The 19118-nt window shown below is 47.2% G+C and overlaps 1 protein-coding gene across 5 annotated transcripts in view; it reads right to left on the bottom strand.

The window, feature by feature from the left end:
- Positions 1–19118, bottom strand: part of DOCK1 (dedicator of cytokinesis 1) — a 531830-nt gene that overhangs the window by 331404 nt on the left and 181308 nt on the right. For all 5 annotated transcript variants that reach the window (XR_006701760.1, XM_045439228.1, XM_045439230.1 and 2 more), the window contains exons 24-25: positions 11615–11685; positions 7642–7748 (exon numbers count right to left, since the gene is read on the bottom strand). Coding sequence is in view for 4 of the 5 variants with exons in the window: in XM_045439228.1 (XP_045295184.1) it covers positions 7642–7748; positions 11615–11685 (178 nt within the window). In the remaining variant the exon portion in view is untranslated. The remainder of the gene's footprint in view (positions 1–7641; positions 7749–11614; positions 11686–19118) is intronic.

The following is a 19118-nucleotide window of genomic DNA, read 5'->3' as shown; positions in this document are numbered from 1 at the left end:
GAGTGGGTGATGGATTTTTAATAAGACAACCCCTTAATCAGCACCAGAGTGGTGGACAGCTCCCTGACTGGGATTTTGCTTGCAGATTTGGATTTGTGGTTTAACTCCTGGGCCCTTCCTTATCTGTAAATTAGGAGAATTACTCTTTTCCAATTATACATTTTTAAGCTGATGGCTCTGAAGTCTCTCAGAGGAATCAAACTTGCTATCCAACAGTACTGAGCACATGGTAGGTGTTCAGCAAATTATAATTAAGAAATTGAGTTGACCCTCCTAGGTTGTGCTATTTTAACAAACAGTCTTTTCAAATGCTCATATAATGAATGATACACAGTGATATATAGAATGAGATATGAAAAAGGTATAGTACTTTACAGATAAAGATTAAAATATTCTCAAAAACAGAAGAGGAGAAAATGATTTCACATTCCACTATTATTTCAAGAACCAGTCTTTGGGGTTCAAAGCCAGTAACATTCCTTAGAAGTCAGCCAGCACAACTACCTAGTTAAGTATTCTGGACTGCTCTATGCGTGGTACGTTATGTGACTATGGTACATGATAGCCGCAACCCCAATTTTTCTTTCTGTACAATATCCCTCAAGTTAACAAAACTACTATACAAGTAGCTCTGGGTTTAAGATCCCTTCAATAAAGAGAAATATCTCTCCATTTTCCACAGTGGAGAAGCTCAAGAGATTTTTTGTTTATGGATCAAAAGCATTAAGAAGGTATATTTTATTATAAATCTATATTAAATATACAGCTATTCTTTCTACAATTTAAGGCAAAAGAAATTGATTAATAGAGTGGTTTTAAGAAATACGAATTTTATAACTGGGATTAATCACAACAAAAACAGTCTAGAAATCTGACGTCAATATTTCCTAATAGCTGTTCCCAACAGGTATCTGAGCCTTTGCCCTCAGATTTCAAAGGGCTGCTGTAACTAATGTTTCTACTATTAAAAAGGAGAGTTTCACTCTGCTTGATAACTGGAAGAATCATTCACCTTGAAAATAAGAATGAGGAAGATAATTTAAGTTCTTTAGGCCTACATTTTGAAGAAGTGCTGTATTGTTCAAAAATGAAACACAAATGAAGTTTTATGAGGCTGATGAACACTGTCTAAAAGGAGCCTGTTCACTATATTGAAAGAAACAGCCATGGGAATGGCCAGAAAATAAGGGACTGGCACGTTTCCCATTCCTACTCACTACCAGATTCCAACCATCAGGGGGAAAAAACAAACCCCAAAATGAAAAACAAACAGAGGGGTGCCAGTGAATAGAGAGCTCAAAACAACATAATCCAGCAAGAGTATTAAACTACTGTCAAGACCATAAGGGGATTATCTTTCCACTAAATCTTTAAATCTCTACTCTTCCAATCGTGCACTACCCTCTAAAAACGAATTTAAGACACAATGGTAAATTCACAGTAAACTCTAAAGAAAATCTCTCCATTGGTTTGGTCGCTTTCAATATGGGAATATGGAAGGGCTAGCTCCTGAAAGGTGAAGAAAATGATGTGGTGATAATTGGAATGAACTTTCCCAAAGGTCTCTGGTTCAGATCCACGGCGGAGAGGAACCCATGTGGGTAAGGGCGTGCATTTCAGAAGCTCCCTCACCTTAACACAAAGGCACCTTGCAAATACGTCCAATGCTCTTGACTAATTTGAAAGTTAATGCTATCTGGTTGATTCCTTTTTTCCTCACTGCTTTAACATTAATGTAAAACATTTTTGTGAGCACAAATTCCAAACCTTGGTGTCTTAGTGTTTATTTTAATTTAATTACATTGAAACTTTTCATTTCTATAATAGGATTGAAGCTTTAATTTTCACAGCTTTTGTCAGATATGTGGGCAACAATGTAATCACAGGGGAACAAAGCTACAAATGCACAAATTATGAAGCTCTGACCTTTCCGTCTCTTTGTATCTTGCTTTGAAAATCTGCTCACTCCACACCACAGATTATATGCAAGAGTCATCTTTTTGTGAAGCACATAATCTATTTAACCAGCTTTCAAGTAGTCAAGTCACATCGCGAGACAACGCTTGGAAGCCATTACTGCCCATTCATTGACTCCCGTGCACAGCATGCTGAGGAGTCCGACGCCCTTCGCCTCCACGCGGGAGCAGGAGTGGGGACATCCAAGGTGGAGTTGAGACACCGGCCCGGGAACCAGCCCGTCTGCACACCCTGCCTTTCCCGAAACAAAGTCATTTGCTCTCTGAATACCACCATGCTTTTGAAAAAGGCATCCTAATGACATGCTATGGTGGCTGGGATTTGCCTCAGAATATGTGGGGGAGGAGCACAGAGACAAAAACAAGGCTGAACGGGACTTGAGACCTTCGGAAGCCCAGTGAGGAGTGCACACAGGCGTTTGTGACCCTCTTCTCTCCATGCTTCTACAGGACTAAGCATTTCTATGATGCGAACAAAAAGCCATCTTGAATCCAGAAGCAGAGTTGAAGTGTCCCTTCCCCCACCTCCCATTGCCACAGAACCGAGGAAGTGCTAAATCAGAAGCAAAACAGATGATCTTCATTTTACAAAACTGCTCACAGATGACCCTCTACATCTTCAGTCACTCACAAGTCTTCCTTTCCCCTGTCTCCCGATGTTACTCGTCCTCAAGACAACTCCTTCCTGCTCCATGATCAATCCATGCAGAGCCAAGGCTAGCAGAGACAGCCAGCTTCCCCGAGCAAACACAAAACCTCTCCTCCCCCTACACCGAGTGAATTGCAAATGTATGCAGCTGGTCACGCTTCCTTCCCTGTGTTGCTCCCTGAGAAAAGAAGCGCACGATTGGGATATTCATGTCCGTTTCTGTTCAGGCAATAAATACGCACTGCAGGTGCGCCTGGGGCCAGGCACTGTCCTAGGAGCCAGCGATTGGGCAGTAACAGCATGAACAAGCAGGCCATGCTCGGGGAGCTCTCACTCTAGGGAAAGACCACAGATAACAAAAAAGCCAAGAAGAAAAATGTGCACTCATTTCCCATGGTGGAGAGTGGCAGAAGCAGGCCTGGAGGAGAGCGGCTGGGGGTGTTCCACGCAGGGGCGTTGGAGCACCTCTCAGAGCAAGCTCTCTGTAGTCCCTCTTGATTTTTTGTTGGTCCAGGTCTACTGACTCTTGGCTCATATTTGACATGATGATGACCCTCCCCCATGAGGGCAGGATCTTATCTGCCATTTTTCAACTGAACTCTCCACAAACATGAGAGACGTGGCTAACGTCAATTGTGCCTTAAATGTGAGAGGTCAACTCAGCACCATGCACACTGTCATCTTCAGAGGGTATGATTTAGGCAACAAGAGCGAAGCAGGGGAGGAAGCTGAAGCCACGTCACTTCTCGAAAGTCCCTGAGTTAGCAGGCAGGAGAGGCAGGATTTGAACCCGAGCGGTCTGATCAGAAAGTCCACACACTGAGCCCTCTTGCAGACCGCCCACCCTCATCACAGAGAGGCCTTCAGAAATCCACAGTTCTTTATTAATGAGGAAGTAAAAGCATTTGTAGGAGAAATGATGCAAACCATCATTCATGGTTTTGCAAATCGAAGTTAAAGGAGAGAGCCGTGCACTCGGAGTAAAGGCCGATGGTGTTGACATGCAGCCGTGCGCTGGGAGGAGTCGAGTCTCCAGAGGGCCTGGTGCAGCACTGGATTTCTCAGCCGACCGTGTGGCAGACCCCCGCCATGGCCATCGGTGTGGACACATGTAGTGTGGACTACAGCTCCTGAAAAGCCTTCTTATACTTGGGGGAGATCTCGACATTGTGAGCAGTGCCTCCCCCGTACAGAAGTCAGAACAAATCCACAGCCATTCTTACGACTGTAATGCACACTATTCCCGGATTCTGCCAACGAGCCACGAAGCAACGGGAAACGGGCGGTGGGAGGGCCAGCTCTGTGAAGATCTCCCATTTCCTTCCACCAGGGTGGTAGCTGCAGAAACAGCAGGAACCGCCAGGCCCCGACCCAGAGGGAGCACTGCAGCCGGGGCACCTGGGAGTGGGCAGTGACCGTGACGGCAGCTGCTGCGTCCACACCGGTTGGGGCCAAACAACCCTCTTTGCCAGAAGACACATCTCCTGCTAGAGTCTAGCAGACTCAGCTGGGTGTGTCCTCAGTCTCCGTGTCCTTTACAGGATAGAGAAGCAGCAGCTGGGGAAGCAAGACTGAAACAACAGGGCACTGTGAGCCTCCGTCTCCCGGGACCCACACGTGGCCCAGAAGGCCTCTGTGCAGAGAAGCAATTCTAGTGGCAGTATTCACTGCGGGCCTTGCCGTACGCGGATCAGCTGGTCACTCCCAACGAAGGGGGACTCTTACAACCATGGAACGTATTTGCTATCGGGGGGAGGAGGAAAGCAGTGTTTTAGAGCAAATCAACGGAGTCAACACACATGCTGGTGAGCAAAGACACGCCGTGGAGCCCCCACCAGGAAACCTGGTGCACTCTGACCACATCCCCAAAAGAATGTTTCCAAAGGGCTAGCACACCCAGGGACCTGTCGGGCTACCTCTAGTTACACCCAGTTCTAGAACTCTGGACCCGTGGGAAGTTGGTCTGACTGGTTCCACTGGGACCAGGACGCCCCCACAGACAAAGACCATTGTCACAAATTAACAAGAAGTGGAACAAAGCAGGAAAATCAGGGCCATCATAGCTCATCAAAAAATACTTTGGCTTTAACTGTTTATGCCAAACGTGGCACACAGTATCTTGCGAAAGTAATGCCATCTTTGTAAGAACAGACCAACCGGAAGACTTCCACCGATAAGTCTTTCCTGACGAGGATGTAAGACGGCTACAGGTCCGCTCTGAAGAAGCTGGGAGCTTGCAGATGAGGAAAATCCAGGTTATCTTGGCGAAGAATCTTTTCAGAAAGATTCTTAACACTCAAAGCCTGTAAGCGAGCCCTCTTTTTTTCTTTTTTGTTAATGTTTATTTATGCCTTTTTGAGAGAGAGAGAGAGAGAGAGAGAGAGAACAAGCAGGGAAGGGGCAGAGAGAGAGGGAGACACAGAATGAGAAGAAGGCTCCAGGCTCCGAGCTGTCATCACAGAGCCTTGACGCGGGGCTTGAACTCATGGACTGTGAGATCACGACCTGAGCTGAAGTCAGATGCTTAACAGACTAAGCCACCCAGGCTCCCCCAAGAAGGGCCTTTTTCACATTGGACGACACATTCTGAAACACTTTGGGGACAGCCCATGAGCATCAGGGAGGGTGTTTGGATTGCCAATGGTGGCTTAAACAAGGTCTACTGACTGGGGAGCTGGGGAGCCACTTCTAAGACACGAGGCTTCGGGTTAACTGTGGCTCATGTGGTGCACGACCATTCCAGATTCACACGTTTCACTCAACCTCATTTTCTATGTTGGGTGCAACCTGCTACGAAAATTAAGTTCCTAACTTTGTACTTAAAAAGATTCTAGGTTAATAATTAATTGCATGCTGCAAAGGCTTCCAAAACAGGACTTGAGGCAGTCTGTGATAAAAGACTTAGGGAACAAGAGTGAAAACAGAAACAGGGCACAGTAAAGAAGAGAAACACAATTACCAAACACCTAGGCTGACACAATTACCAAAAATAAAGAAAAGCCCCTTCAAGCTTTCTACTAGCTAAGTTCCAATAGAAGAAAACATTCCCTTGAAATGTATTCTTTTTTTAAAAAAAATTTTTTTTAACGTTTATTTATTTTTGAGACAGAGAGAGACAGAGCATGAACTGGGGAGGGTCAGAGAGAGGGAGACACAGAATCTGAAACAGGTTCCAGGCTCTGAGCTGTCAGCATAGAGCCTGCCGTGGGGCTCGAACTCACGGACTGTGAGATCATGACCTGAGCCGAAGTCGGCCGCTTAACCGACTGAGCCACCCAGGTGCCCCCCTTGAAATGTATTCTTAAAAGAATTCCCATTTTAAAGGTTTTTGATTGAACCATTTATGTTTCAGGTCCTTATCCAAAGAGAGCCAAGGGATATGCGGAAAAAGTTCTGCGATAGAAATTACGAATGAAATAGAGGGAAGAAAGTCTTCCCTGTATCAACGGTCAATAGAAGTCAAGTACAATCAATTGCTGACGATTGTTACTAATGTTAATTGGTGATTCAGTGAACCGGTTTACCTCAGTGGTGGTGATGGCGGCAGTGTGTGTGTGTGTGTGTGTGTGTGTGTGTGTGTGTGTGTGTGTGTGTCTGTCTGTCTGTCTGTCTTCGGGCTGGATGGTCAGAAGGGACGTCAGTAACCTCCCTAATATGATCCAAATAGAAAACTTCTGGGGGACTTTATCTGCTCTGGTGTAAAGTGTAGTCAGTGTGGAAGGAAAACAAAGCAGGCGTCCCCACCCATCACCCCCACCTTCGAGCCTTCCTTGAGGCCATTTTTCACCAAGCTTTACAAGACACCTGGAGGATGTGACTAGTTCAAGACCCAGCCCTCCAGTGAGACCCTGAAGAACGGACAGTCGAGATTAGTGTCCAAATCAAGGAGATTCATGTGCTTTGAATCCCCAACAAGGGCGACAGGCCTGATTTTCATTTGCCCAAGTGAGAAACGGGCGTGTGGCCCACAGAGAGACACGTGGAAGGCCGCAGAAACCCACTCGTTTGTTGGTTTGGTGTTTTCTTTCACAAAGAACACTTGATCTCAAATGAAGTCTGAACATTTTCTCTCAACATAAGCCTTCACTGTAAATGTAGACTCCAGTGCCTTTATAAAGTTCAATCCAGAAATAAGGTTAAAACCAGCAGGAAAGCATAGGGTCCAGTAGTCCAGAAGGTACGAAGGACTAATCTGGACACGCACTGAGTTCTCAGTGCAGCCAGTAGCTCAAGAGGAGACCCCAGGCCAGGACTGCACCGTCCCTGAAACCCCACACATGAGGACAACAGAAAATAAACGGACCAGCCAAATGTCTGGACACAAATAGAATAGTGTAAATCCGTGCCTCTCAGTCAGAATGTCACTCAACAGTCTGTACGTTTGCCTCCAATAAATGAGGAAGGTTGCGGAATTATGCAAAGGTTTTAGGCCTTGAATAAAACTGCTTGACAAGTGTAAAATATTAATTCAATCTGTCCAAATAGAAAGAAAATGATTAATAAAAAGGGTAGGGAGATAACATGAGGAAATATAAGGTGTTCCTCAGGATAAATGAGTTGAGGAATCATTAAAATTCTTATTACTTTGAGCAGGGTTTGAAGAAACCCTATCAAAGAAAGCAAAGTTCAGGAGAAGACAGAACCATTATTTCTAAATTTAAAGAAAACTTGACATTTTTCTTTGCAATCATCTGAATGGAAGCAGGTGATTGCCTCCCCAGGATAGACGATCACATGTCTTAAAGGCTACAATGTATGCTGATTATCTTAGGGCTTTGGTGTAGACCTAAATTACAAACTACAAGGTTTTCCCTTCATCTCTCAATGATCTATCACCTTCGCTGTATGTCAATTACCATTCTCTTGTACGGGCTAAATCTTCCTGTCTTGTAATGGAGCTGTTTTAATTGGTTGCAACCTCCACTCCTTTTGGCATGGAGGAGAGAATTCAGAAGGGACAAGGTCTATAGACAATGAATAATGTGACAATTTAATGATTCTCCGGCTTCTACTCACCATGCTGTGTGAAGAGGTCACTGTGAATGATTTCAATCAAGCAGTACAGCTTCTGAATGGTCAGCAAACCCATGGGAACATTTAGGATGAAATCAGTAAACATTTTGCTATAATGAAAAACACAAGTGAAAGAGTTTAGGGATACACAGCAAAATGATCCGCTGTGTTCAAGACAGTACCTAGATGCAGGGTCATTAAACGGTCATTAAGCTCTACTAGAATATTGGATAATGCCCATTCTACAATATGGGCCAAAATCTCATCCAACAAAATGATGCTTTAAAACGTTGTTTTTCGCTTCGTACCCACTCAAATGGCTAGAATCCCGAGGAAAGACAACAAAAAGTGTTGGCCAGGATATGAAGAAATGGGAGCCCCCATATCATGCCGGTGGGAATGTAAATCGGTACAGCCACTTTGAAAAACTGCCTGGCATTTCCTGAAAATGTTAAACACAGTTACCATACGATCCAGCATTTCTACTCCCAGATATATACCCAAGATAAATGAATATATACATATATATATATATGTATGTATATATATATATATATATATATATATATATATATATATATATGTATATATATATATTCAACACAAAACCTTGTATGTGTATCATAGCAACACTATCCCTAATACTCTAACAGGGGAAAAACCCAGATGCCCATCACCTCCATCACCTGCTGAGGGGATAAACAACATATAAGATAGCCATAAAAGTCATCCATAACAAGGAATGAAACTCTGACCCATGCTACAGTATTGATAAACCTTGAAAACGTTATACCGAGTAAAAGGAGCCAGACACAAAAGGCCACATATTGTACAATCTCCTCCACATAAAATGCCTGGAAAAGGCCAACCTATAGACACAGAAAGGAGATTCGTGGTGGCCTAGGGCTGGGGTGGGGACACAAAATGACTGTTCATGAGCACCAGGGAGCTTACAGGGGTGACCAAACTTCTAAAATTGCACTATGATGATGGTCACACAACTCTGTAAAGACACTGAACACCATTTAATTAAACACTCTGAACCTGGCGAACTTTATAGTACAGGTATTATATCTCACTAGAGATACTCTTCTAAAAATTTACTTTTACAGGGGCACCTGGGTGGCTCAGTCACTTAAGCATCTGACTCTTGATTTCAGCTCAAGTCACGATCTCACGGTTCACGGGATTGAGCCCCACACTGGCTCTGCGGGCTAAAAGTGCACAGCCTGCTTGAGATTCTCTCTCTCCTCTCTCTCCGCCCCTCCCCCAATTGTGCATACACATGCTTTCTTGCTCGCTCTCAAAATAAATAAATTAATTTTTTTGACTTAGTTTTACAAATAGTCAATAAAACTATGAAGAAGTCTTAGAAGGAGGGTTCTTGTCAGTAACAAAGAAATGCCGTTCACCAGTCATATCAGCAAGGTTCTGTAAAGGAGTAATTCCAAGTACTGGCAAAGTTTGGGAAGACAGACACCAACATGCTTTGGTAGAAGGTTGCTTGGACCCTTCGAGGATAACCGGATATTATTTGTTTAAAATCTTTTAAGAAAACACAAAAATGAAACAGAAAAAAAAAGAGAGAAAATGTAAAACCTGGTAAATCCATTTCGCTGTTTATCCTAATGACCTAAATAAGGACAAGATACTACAATTAACCTACCAAAAAACTTGTCCTAGTGTGTTGTATAATAATAAAAACTGAACAGAATCCACTACCCATCGGTATAGCACAGTGGCGTGTTCTTTGTAATTAAAAACCCAGGATGGTCTCAAAGTACTGCCACCGACCAGCTAAGTTATCATGGACGAGTTACTTAGCATAAAAATGGGCGAATAACAGAACCCAAGATTAACAACAACGCATGGAAAGGCTTTGTGTAAAGCCTCTTCTGTGTGGAGACAGCACATAATCGATGTCAGTACCTACGGTTGCTACCTCAGTAAATGATGGGGGAGCATAGGATACAACACCGTGGAGGTTGTGAAAAAGTATGTTGCAGAAGACTACCGCACCATGTGAGAAAACAAGATGTTACGCACAGAAGCTGACTGTAAAATAAGGAATATAACTGTTCATTTTTTTTTTTTTTTGCTAATGTTTATTGATTTATTTTGAGAGAGAGAGAGAGAGAGAGAACAAGCAGAGGAGGGGCAGAGAGAGAGAGGAGAGAGAGAGAGCCCCAAGCTGAAAGCACGGAGCCCGACACGGCTCGATCTCATGAACCACGAGATCATGACTTGAGCCAAAATCAAGAGTCGGACGCTTAACAAACTGAGCCACCCAGGTGCCCCACCTGTGTTGAATTTTTTAGGGGAATACATGTGTACTTATGTATGTGTATATATGTGCATGTGTGCAAATCCAGATCCTTCTAGTTATTTTTAGGTAGTAGAATTAAGTTTCACTTATTCTTCTCTGTGATCTCTTCTGTTTCATCGAAACATGAATCATTTTCTAAATAGGAAAAAATACGCACATGATTTACAAGGTCATTTTTTTCTTTTTTAAGAAGTCAGTAGATTCAGTGTCGAAGAGGCACACAGGCATGTGTAAAGAGCCAAGTGACCACGAACAGACTGGACTGGCCCTGGAGAGGGGGTTCTTCCTTGGATCTCCAAGCACCCACTGTGAACGCTGCCCTGCTGATGGGTTAGGGTCTGATCCCCGTCCCCCGTGAGGACAGGCTGAGAGCGTGGCCATGGCCCATCCAGCCACAGCCTCCCTCACTGCCTCTGTTCCCTAGATCCGAAACTCTCAGTAAGAATCTTCACCAGAAGCACGGGAAGATTCGTTAAAACCGAATGTCTGGGGCCCACCCCACATTTCTAACTCAGAAGATCTGGGAAGGACCCCAAGATTCGTCATTTTTCTAACAAGTCCCCAGGGGCTGCTGATACCGTCCGTGCTGCAGGGACAGGACGATCCAAAGACCCAGGGCACACGTGCTGCCAGTGGGCCCCTTCACTCCTTTTCTCGTTTAGGGAATATGCTAAGCTGTGAGCAGTGTTTTCAGTGTGTGGGAGCAGGAAATAAAGGTGTCTGTGCAGGACGCTGAATCCTAGGCACACCAGAAACCTGGTGATTTGTGGAGGAGACCTCCCAGAAAGACCCCGGCCCTTCACTGCCCGGGCATGAGTAACCTACCATGGATATAAAGAACGGAAAGGGTGACCATTTTTTACTCAGTGTAACCACTCAGGGGACACACGGACCTTGACTCAACGTTTAGAGGGGCATTTGGGGCTGCTAAAAACGATGCCAATCCCCTGCAGGTAGTTTACAGTGTCAAATGTTAAATCAAAACCAAAATCAAAAGCAGACAAGGGCTGTGCTTTAGATGTCTGGGGTTAAAAAGGCTGCGTGTCCCAGTGGCTCACAACAGTCTTGTAGAACGCAGGCTTCCTTAAGATGGCACACGTAGGACTGGGCAGGAAACACAGGTGGAAGAAGGAAGGATTAGGTCCCAGCCTCACTCCTTGGTCTGAAAGCCCAACAACCAGCTTCCTTTGAGGTTCGGTTTGATTTGGTTGATATTATCTTAGGTGACGACACCCAGCCCTCAGTTAAGAGCTCACAAAGAAGCTGAGTGTGTTGGGCAGGGTGGGGCAGTGAACAGAAAACCTCCTGTGTCAGGTATTTTAGGGGCTGAAAACACAACCAAAGCCCAACCACCACAGTGAAATTCAAATTCAAAAGAATAGAAAAAGCCAAATCTGTATGATCTACCCATTGGGCTACAAACAATCTTCTAAACAAAATACTCTGTGGGGTGATGGATGATGTCTTTTCCATGTAAAGTCATAATTAGGGAAGTGTCACAGACATCATGACCACCATCTGTTCTAGAATGATCCAGGGCACTGACCTCTGGCAACATGAGACTGAACCTCGAGCCTCCCATAACTTCAATGCACAGAAAGGGGGCAAGATGAAGGACGCGGGAAGACCGCACCTTGGGTGCTTCCTTACCTGAGCTCTTTGGGATCGAACACCAATTTCACATCGTTGACAATGGTTGGCAAGTATTTCAACGCTGCCCCCTGCAAACCAAGAGCAAAGACTGCTGAGCCTCATGTAGTTTGGCAAAGGTTAATACGAGTCTGTAATTACTCTGAAGAACCACAGACATCCCAAGAGGAGAAAGATCACTTTCTAGGTGAGGAGAGGAGATGGTCGAACACAACAAAAACAGAGCAAACACGTCTAATCCACCAACAGTGGTGATCTGTCACATGGTTATCTTGGCACATAATAATTTAACAGAGGCCAACATTTATTGCCTGCCGACAAAACGCCTATACTGTGTGCGGCTTTTGCACGATTTCCTCCTTCACCCTCACGAAGCTATGGCCAATGAAGATGCGTGTCCCTCAGAAGAATGCTCTATCATTCAAATCACTGCAAATCCATCATATTCAACATTTAAAATGATTGCCTTTGTTCCGTTCCAAAACTGTTTTCTGTATATCTGTGTATCCCTTAATTGGGAATCTTTATTTCTTTTCCTTTAGTAACCTTATCTCTTGTATTCATATTTTTTATCTTCTGGAAAACCCACACTCTCAAAAACCAGAGTGATAGTAATCGTGATAGACTCTACCACATGCTATGTGCTGTGCTAGAACCTTTGTATATTTTATCCTTAATTCCAACGGAGCTCCGACAGGGAGCTGGCTGTGTTGGACAGCAAGCAAACTGCCAGTGGAGATGTCAATTACTTTGCCCCCGATCACACAGCTAGAGCTGAAGAGAGAAGTACAATTCAGTTCAGTGGGAAGCCAGAGCCTTAGCCCCCTCAGCTGTGACCTGACGGGAAAAGTTCTTGGATTTTCAGTCTGACCGTGGTTGCCCCACCTCTATCTGTGACTCTATGTAACTCCTTGTACCGGGCTGGGCTCCACCTCCCAGAATGAAATGGGGGAAATAATACGCATGCCAAGTACATCCTGAGGTGGCATTAAAGTTCAAAATAAAATGAAAAGAGAAGAGGGTAACACTTTAAACACTGGAAAATACTACACTTAAGGCACAAACGATTGTTAGCATTATTTTCCGAAAGCAAAAAAGTAGTGTTTAAAAAAAAAGGTCAAAATGGAGTCACTTGTGCTAAGTAAGCCCCATGTCAGCACCAAGACTTCATACCTAAACTAACTGCAGTTTTGGCCTCTCCCAGGAATATAATCTTAAACTAGTCAATCTAAAATTTCCTGGTCAGCACAATAGAGGTTATCCACCTGTTAGACCCTTTCCATCCCTCAGAGAAAGATCGAGGAAGGCTGCTCTTTCCTTTTGCCTATAAAAGTCTCATTTTGTACAGCTCTTCAGGGCTCCTTTCTACTTGCTAGATGGGTTGCTGCCCGATTCACAAATCGCAGAATAAAGCCAATTAGCTCTTCAAATTTACTCAGTTGAATTTTGGTCTTTAACAGCAAAAGCCCACTTTAACATACTACACTGAATATATGTGGTCAGCCGATCTGCAACAAAGAACACAAGCACCTCTCCCTCAGCACCAAATTAAACTCATCCCACACCTCACACCCTATACAAAGATTAACTTTAAATGTATCACAAATCTCAAACATAAAACTTAAAACTACACAACGTCTAGAAGGCACTTAGAAAGGACACCAAAAGCACAATCTATTAAAGAAAAAGCGGGGCACCCGGGTGGCTCAATCGGTTAAGCGTCCGACTTCAGCTCAGGTCATGATCTCACAGTTCATGGGTTCAAGCCCCACATCCGTGCTGACAGCTCAGAGCCTGGAGCCTGTTTCGGATTCTGTGTCTCCCTCTCTCTCAGCCCCTCCCCCACTCGCACTCCTCTCTCTCAAGAACATTAAAAAAATGAAAGCCAAAGAAAAGAAAAAGAAAAATTAAAGTTCACCAAAATAAAAACTTCTGCTCTGTAAAGCGCAATGCTAAGATAATGAAAGATGAGTCACACTCCGGGAGAAACTAACTGCGAATCGCATATCTGATCAGGATCTGAATCCAGCACAAACAAAGAACACTTAAAACTCAATCATGAAAAAAAAATCTACCCCCCAAATAGGCCAAAGATTTGAAAAGACACTTTTCCAAAGAAGATATATGGATGGCACAAAAGCACTTGAAAAGATGCTCAACATCACCAGTCACCAGGGAAATGCAAATTAAAACCACAGTGAAATATCATTACCACCTACTAGAATCGCTGAAACACACACACACACACACACACACACACGCCTGACAATACCAAGTGCCATTGCATATGCTGCTAGGCTACATGCAAAACCAGGTCAGCAACTGTGGAAAAGCACGTGGCAGGTTCTCACGAGGTCAGACACGCACTCTCCGTCCAACCCAGCAACTGTACTCGAGTCCTGACCCGAAGAAATCAAACTTCACGCTCACACAAAACCCTGCGCGGGAATGTTTACAGCAGCTTTATAGGTAAGCATCAAAAGCTAGAAACAACTCACAGTGCCCTCCCTCAAGAGGCGAATCCATGCAATAGAACACCACTGGGTAATAAAAGAGAGAAGTCGAGCCCCTGATACACACGACGTGGATGCATCTCAAATGCACTCTGAGAAGGAAAACCAAAAGGCTACGCAGCACATGATTCCATTTTTGAAACAATCCAGAAAAGGCACACCTAGAGGGATGGAGAACACCTCAGTGGGTGGAAAGGGGGGGCAGGGCTAGTCTACACTGGGGGATGGGGTTGATCCAGTCTACTAAACAACTGTATGCAAACCGTACCTTACTTTTCAAAACGAATAAAAGCATATTACCTGGACAGACAGGCATGAGGAACACCTGAGAGAATGTTCCTGAATGTCAACACTGCTACCCTAAGAGGTAAGTGGTCGGATTCCAGTCACTTCAAATGAGTTCGAGTTTCTTAATCTGTAGCCTGGGAATATTCTGTACATGCCTGAGATCATTAAGTGCTCAACTCCACTGACACAGCACATCCTCAGGACAACATGTGTGCAAGATCTGTTATCCCCTTTCACAGATGAGAAAGTAGACGCATCCAGGGAAGTCACGTGTCCAGGTCCACACTGCTGGGATCTGGAGCGAGGCCGTGCAAGTCCACGGTGAGCGTGAAGCCAGCACGCTCAACTGTCAGCCCTCCTTCTCAGCACTCCACGGTCTAGATGAGGCAGGACCGGGAGGCAGCGCACTGGAGAATCTCCGAGGCTTGTCTTCTCGGTGTGACCCCTGTCCTTCAACACCAGCCGCATCAAGGGATCCCAACTAGCTCCTCTGGAATTCAACTTTTGAAAAGAGCATCAGACAGAAACAATTTCACTCTGGTCTCAAGAGTTCTGCCTCAACTACCTCAGTGCCGCTTTGAAAAACTAAAAACAAAATATTCACCGAGAGGTGTAATAAACAGCCGTTTGCACAGGCTGACTGCTAGGGCCCTAAGGTGTCGGGTTTACTTTGTGGCGTCCCGAGGGGAGAAACGCATGAGCTTCCTGCATTTCATCCTCCACCAACAAAGCAAACCCTGCCGGCAGCAACTTGATAAATTCCATTTCACGAGCAGGACGACATAGACAGCGACAAGTAAGACAGGTCTCCATGGCCACCTTCCACTTGCCGCCCTGGGGCTGCGTTAAGCAGGCAGGCTGAGCGCCAGAGCGGGGCTGGGGCTCCCCAGGGCTGCCCCCCACAACCCGAGGTCACAGCAACGCCCACGGAGAGGGGCGCACACCTACTGGGATCCAAAATGCTGTCCAGCGCAGAATTCTGCCTAACAGACCGAGATCCTGCGGAGTGTGTCTTATGGTTCGTGGCGTTTGGAAAGAACAGAGATGTACCACCCACTGGCCTTCAGCTCCCCCATCCCCCGGATTAAGTAACAAAGGACAGAGGGAACAAGGAGAAAGGGACCAGCATGCGCACCTGGTGCCTATCCCTGTTCACTCTCCGCCTTCCCCCGGGGCTATTTCTCCTCAAGCCTGGGACCCCCCCCCCACCCCACCCTGCCTCACCCATCTCACCTCCTATTTCAGAGAAAGACAAAAGCCGCCAGAAGAAAGAGCAGAGCCTCAGGAGTCCATCTGTCCAGGCAGAAGAGGTGGGGTGCCTGCCTCCAAGGGACCGAATCCTGCCCCTGGGCTCAGCAAGAGGCCCCCCCGGTCTCCCCTTCTCCCTCCAGGAGACCCAGTCCTCACCCCAGCTGGTTCCTCTTCCCTCCGCAGGTGAGCCCACGTGGGTCTCTCATGATAAATGCCCGGAAAGCCCCAGGCACCTCCCGCCTCTCGTGCACAGGCAGCACCCAGGCCTACAAGGTGCCCGCTGCCCGGCCCTCTCTCACCTCTGCCCTCGCAGCCCGGCCTCCGCCCCACCTCGTCTCCATTCCTGCCAAGGCCACAGGGGCTCCAGGCCTCTTCTCAGGTGACTCTTCCCATGATACTGCTGCGACCCCTCTCCTGCTGCGGCATCCACGGCCTCACCCCAGGGCCACCGCCTTCCTGGGCACTCGCGCCTCCCCAGCTCTCTCTGTGCGGGGCCCTGTCCCCACCATCTCTTCAAGGTGGGTGTCCATTCTAGACCTTTCTCCTTCCTCCACATACCCCTCAAAACCCCACCTTCTGCCAAGCTACGGAATCGTAGTGCCAACTGTCCGGGCTCACCTTTCTCCCGAGCGGTGGCCACCGCACTCCCGCACACGGCCTTCCCGCAGACGCTGCAGGCCCCCCCTGTCACGCCCGCCACCCCACCTTGCCGGGGCACCTGGGCTCAGGGCACCACACGGCAGAGTCCCCAGGTCACAGCCTCCCCGGGATGCTCCCTCTGCTTCACAGCACTTCTGACCAACCACAGAGCACGGCGGTATCCTCACTATGAAGCGCCCCTGGTCCTACGACCTTCTCCCCTTCTGCAGGTTCTACTCCCTGGTCCCAGCCACTCGTGTCTCTGGCACCGTCCTGGCTGACACCCGACCCCCTCCGGCTCACACCTGGGTCAGAATCTAACGGATACTGTGGTGGCATCGCCCAACCGCCCAGCACCCTCAGGGGCCCTGGCCCTTCCTCCCCGGGGTCCCCACTCAGCGGCCTCCACCTCACCTGCAGGACTCTGTCTCTTCCGGTTTCCCCCACGTACCAGGCCCTCCCTCTGCCAGCCGACAGGCCTGTGCACGCACGTCCCTTCTTCCCAGGCCCCCCGCCCACCACTCCAGCTGTTGCCCCAAAACACTCAAGACTTAACCCCTGATTAGTCCTCAGTCCTGCGCTTAGACATCATTTCCTTCAAGACCCGTGGCTTCCGGGTTCGGTGTCTGGAGACACTCCTGCTCTGGGCTGTAACAGAAGCTTGGCGTGTCTGTGTCCCCCGGAGCAGAGCCCCACAGGCATGGCGGGGCTGTCCCTTCTCTCTGGGCTCCCTCAGGCCCTGCCGAGGCTCCTAGACGCGACAGACGCTCCATGACGCCCCGACTGACAGAGCCCTGAATAAAATGCCTCTTAGTTCTCAAGAGACACTCTACCTCTTTGCATTGGACCCACAGAAATCCCCAAGGGAAATAACTCCATGCACTCCAGTTTGATGAGACAGCCAGGAGAGGCAGGGACTCTGAGGTCCAGGCTGCCGCCGGCTCTAACTTTCCCGACCAAAGACTAGCTTTGCCCGTTTCTAATACTGGTTATTTGTCAAGAACCTCAAGTGTTTCGGTTTCCGCCCCTGCTTTCGGCAAAAGGCTTCGCTTCCCCTGACTGCAGTCAGGTCTCTTCCAGGTGGGAGGAGCAGGTGTTCAAGAGCTGCCCGAGACGTAGAGCTGAAGACAGAGAAGGTGGGGGGCTGCCGCGCGGAGGACGGAGCGTGCCGGTCGAGTCTCACCTACAGAAAGACACCTCCAGGATGGAAGGTCCCGACTGCAGGTGAGAGAACCCACACCTGCATGGTGCGCAGGGGGCAGAGCCATCAGGGGGCAGAGCCGTACAGAGCCCACAGGTTCCTGGGCCAAGCTGACTGCGGGCAAAGCACGCCTCTGCCGTCTGCCATGTGAACGTAGGAAGATGGCATTTCCTGTCGGTAGTTCTCATCGGTAAAACGTGCCGGTGAAGAGCGCCTGCGTCCAGAGACTGTTGGCAGAACGGAAGGACGATGCCTGCATGATACGCTCAGCACAGTCCCAAACACATCGCTGGTGCTCAACAGACGGTGGCCAACATGGCCACCAGTAACGGGGCAGGACAGCACATGACTTGGGCAAACACTGGCCTGGTGACCCTCTTTAACATGCAAAACTCTACATCCAGAGTAAACTTTCATTTATAAAGTCCTATATAAAGTGCTAAATATTGAGTAGAATAATTTGCCAGATCATAGAATTCAGGATAATGGAAATGGGAGGCATTTGAGGTTTTTTTCGTTTTTCTTTTTTGTCTTACTTATATTATTTTTTTAAAAATTGGTTCGTTAACTTTTTTTAATGCTTATTTATTTTGAGAGAGAGAGGATGAGTGGGGCTAGGACAGAGAGAAGGAGAGAGAGAATCCCAAGCAGGCTCTGTGCTGTCAGCACAGAGCCCAACACCGGGCTCAGTCCCATGAAACGTGAGCCCGTGACCCGAGCCAAAATCAAGAGTCAGACATTCAACCAACTGAGCCACCCAAGCACCCCAGAATGTTTTTTTAAATTTTAATGTTTTCTTTTAATTTGTTTAATGTTTATTCATTTTGGAAAGACAGAGACAGGCAGAGCACAAGCAGGGGTGGGGCGGAGAGAGAGGGAGACACAGAATCCAAAGCAGGCTCCAGGCTCCGAGCTATCAGCACAGAGCCCGACAGGGGGCTCAAACTCACGAACTGCAAGATCATGACCTGAGCCAAAGTTGGATGCTCAACCAACTGAGCCATCCAGGCGCCCCTATTTTAATGTTTATTTTTGAGAGAGACAGAGACAGAGTACAAGGTGGGGAGGGGCAGAGAGAGAGAGGGAGACACAGAATCTGAAGCAGGCTCCAGGCTCCGAGCTGTCAGCCCAGAGCCCAACGTGGGGCTCGAACTCATAGATCGTGAGATCATGACCTGAGCCAAAGTCAGATGCTAAACTAGCTAGGCCACCCAGGTGCCCCCAAACTGGTTCTTTTTAAAAACTCTTGCTCAGAATATGCGGAGGCCAGCAAGTCAGCAGCCCCAAGCCCACAGTGCCCTGCCTGGGTTCCCTGCAAAGGGGGACACCCACCAATCAGCTCACTGGGGTGTGGCCCAGGGGACTGGATTGGGAAAGGCATAAACTCACAGCATTCGCCAAGAGACAGAGCTGGGTGCGGAGTGGAACCTCTTTCCTCAGCCCTCGCGGGGCCACGAGCCACAGGCCACAGAACCCGTGAGAGCAGCCCTTCTGACAAAGCCCAGCCAGGAAGAGAACAGCACAATGCAGGAATTTAGATGATTTCACTGTTGTTAGCTTTGTTGATTCATCTCCTGTTTTTTTTAAGACATGGTTGCACTAATCAAATCAA

Source organism: Leopardus geoffroyi, chromosome D2, assembly GCF_018350155.1.
Source record: "Leopardus geoffroyi isolate Oge1 chromosome D2, O.geoffroyi_Oge1_pat1.0, whole genome shotgun sequence".
Taxonomy (NCBI): Eukaryota; Metazoa; Chordata; class Mammalia; order Carnivora; family Felidae; genus Leopardus; species Leopardus geoffroyi.
Note: the sequence above shows the minus strand (reverse complement) of the source record. Positions and strands in the feature narration are given on the sequence as shown.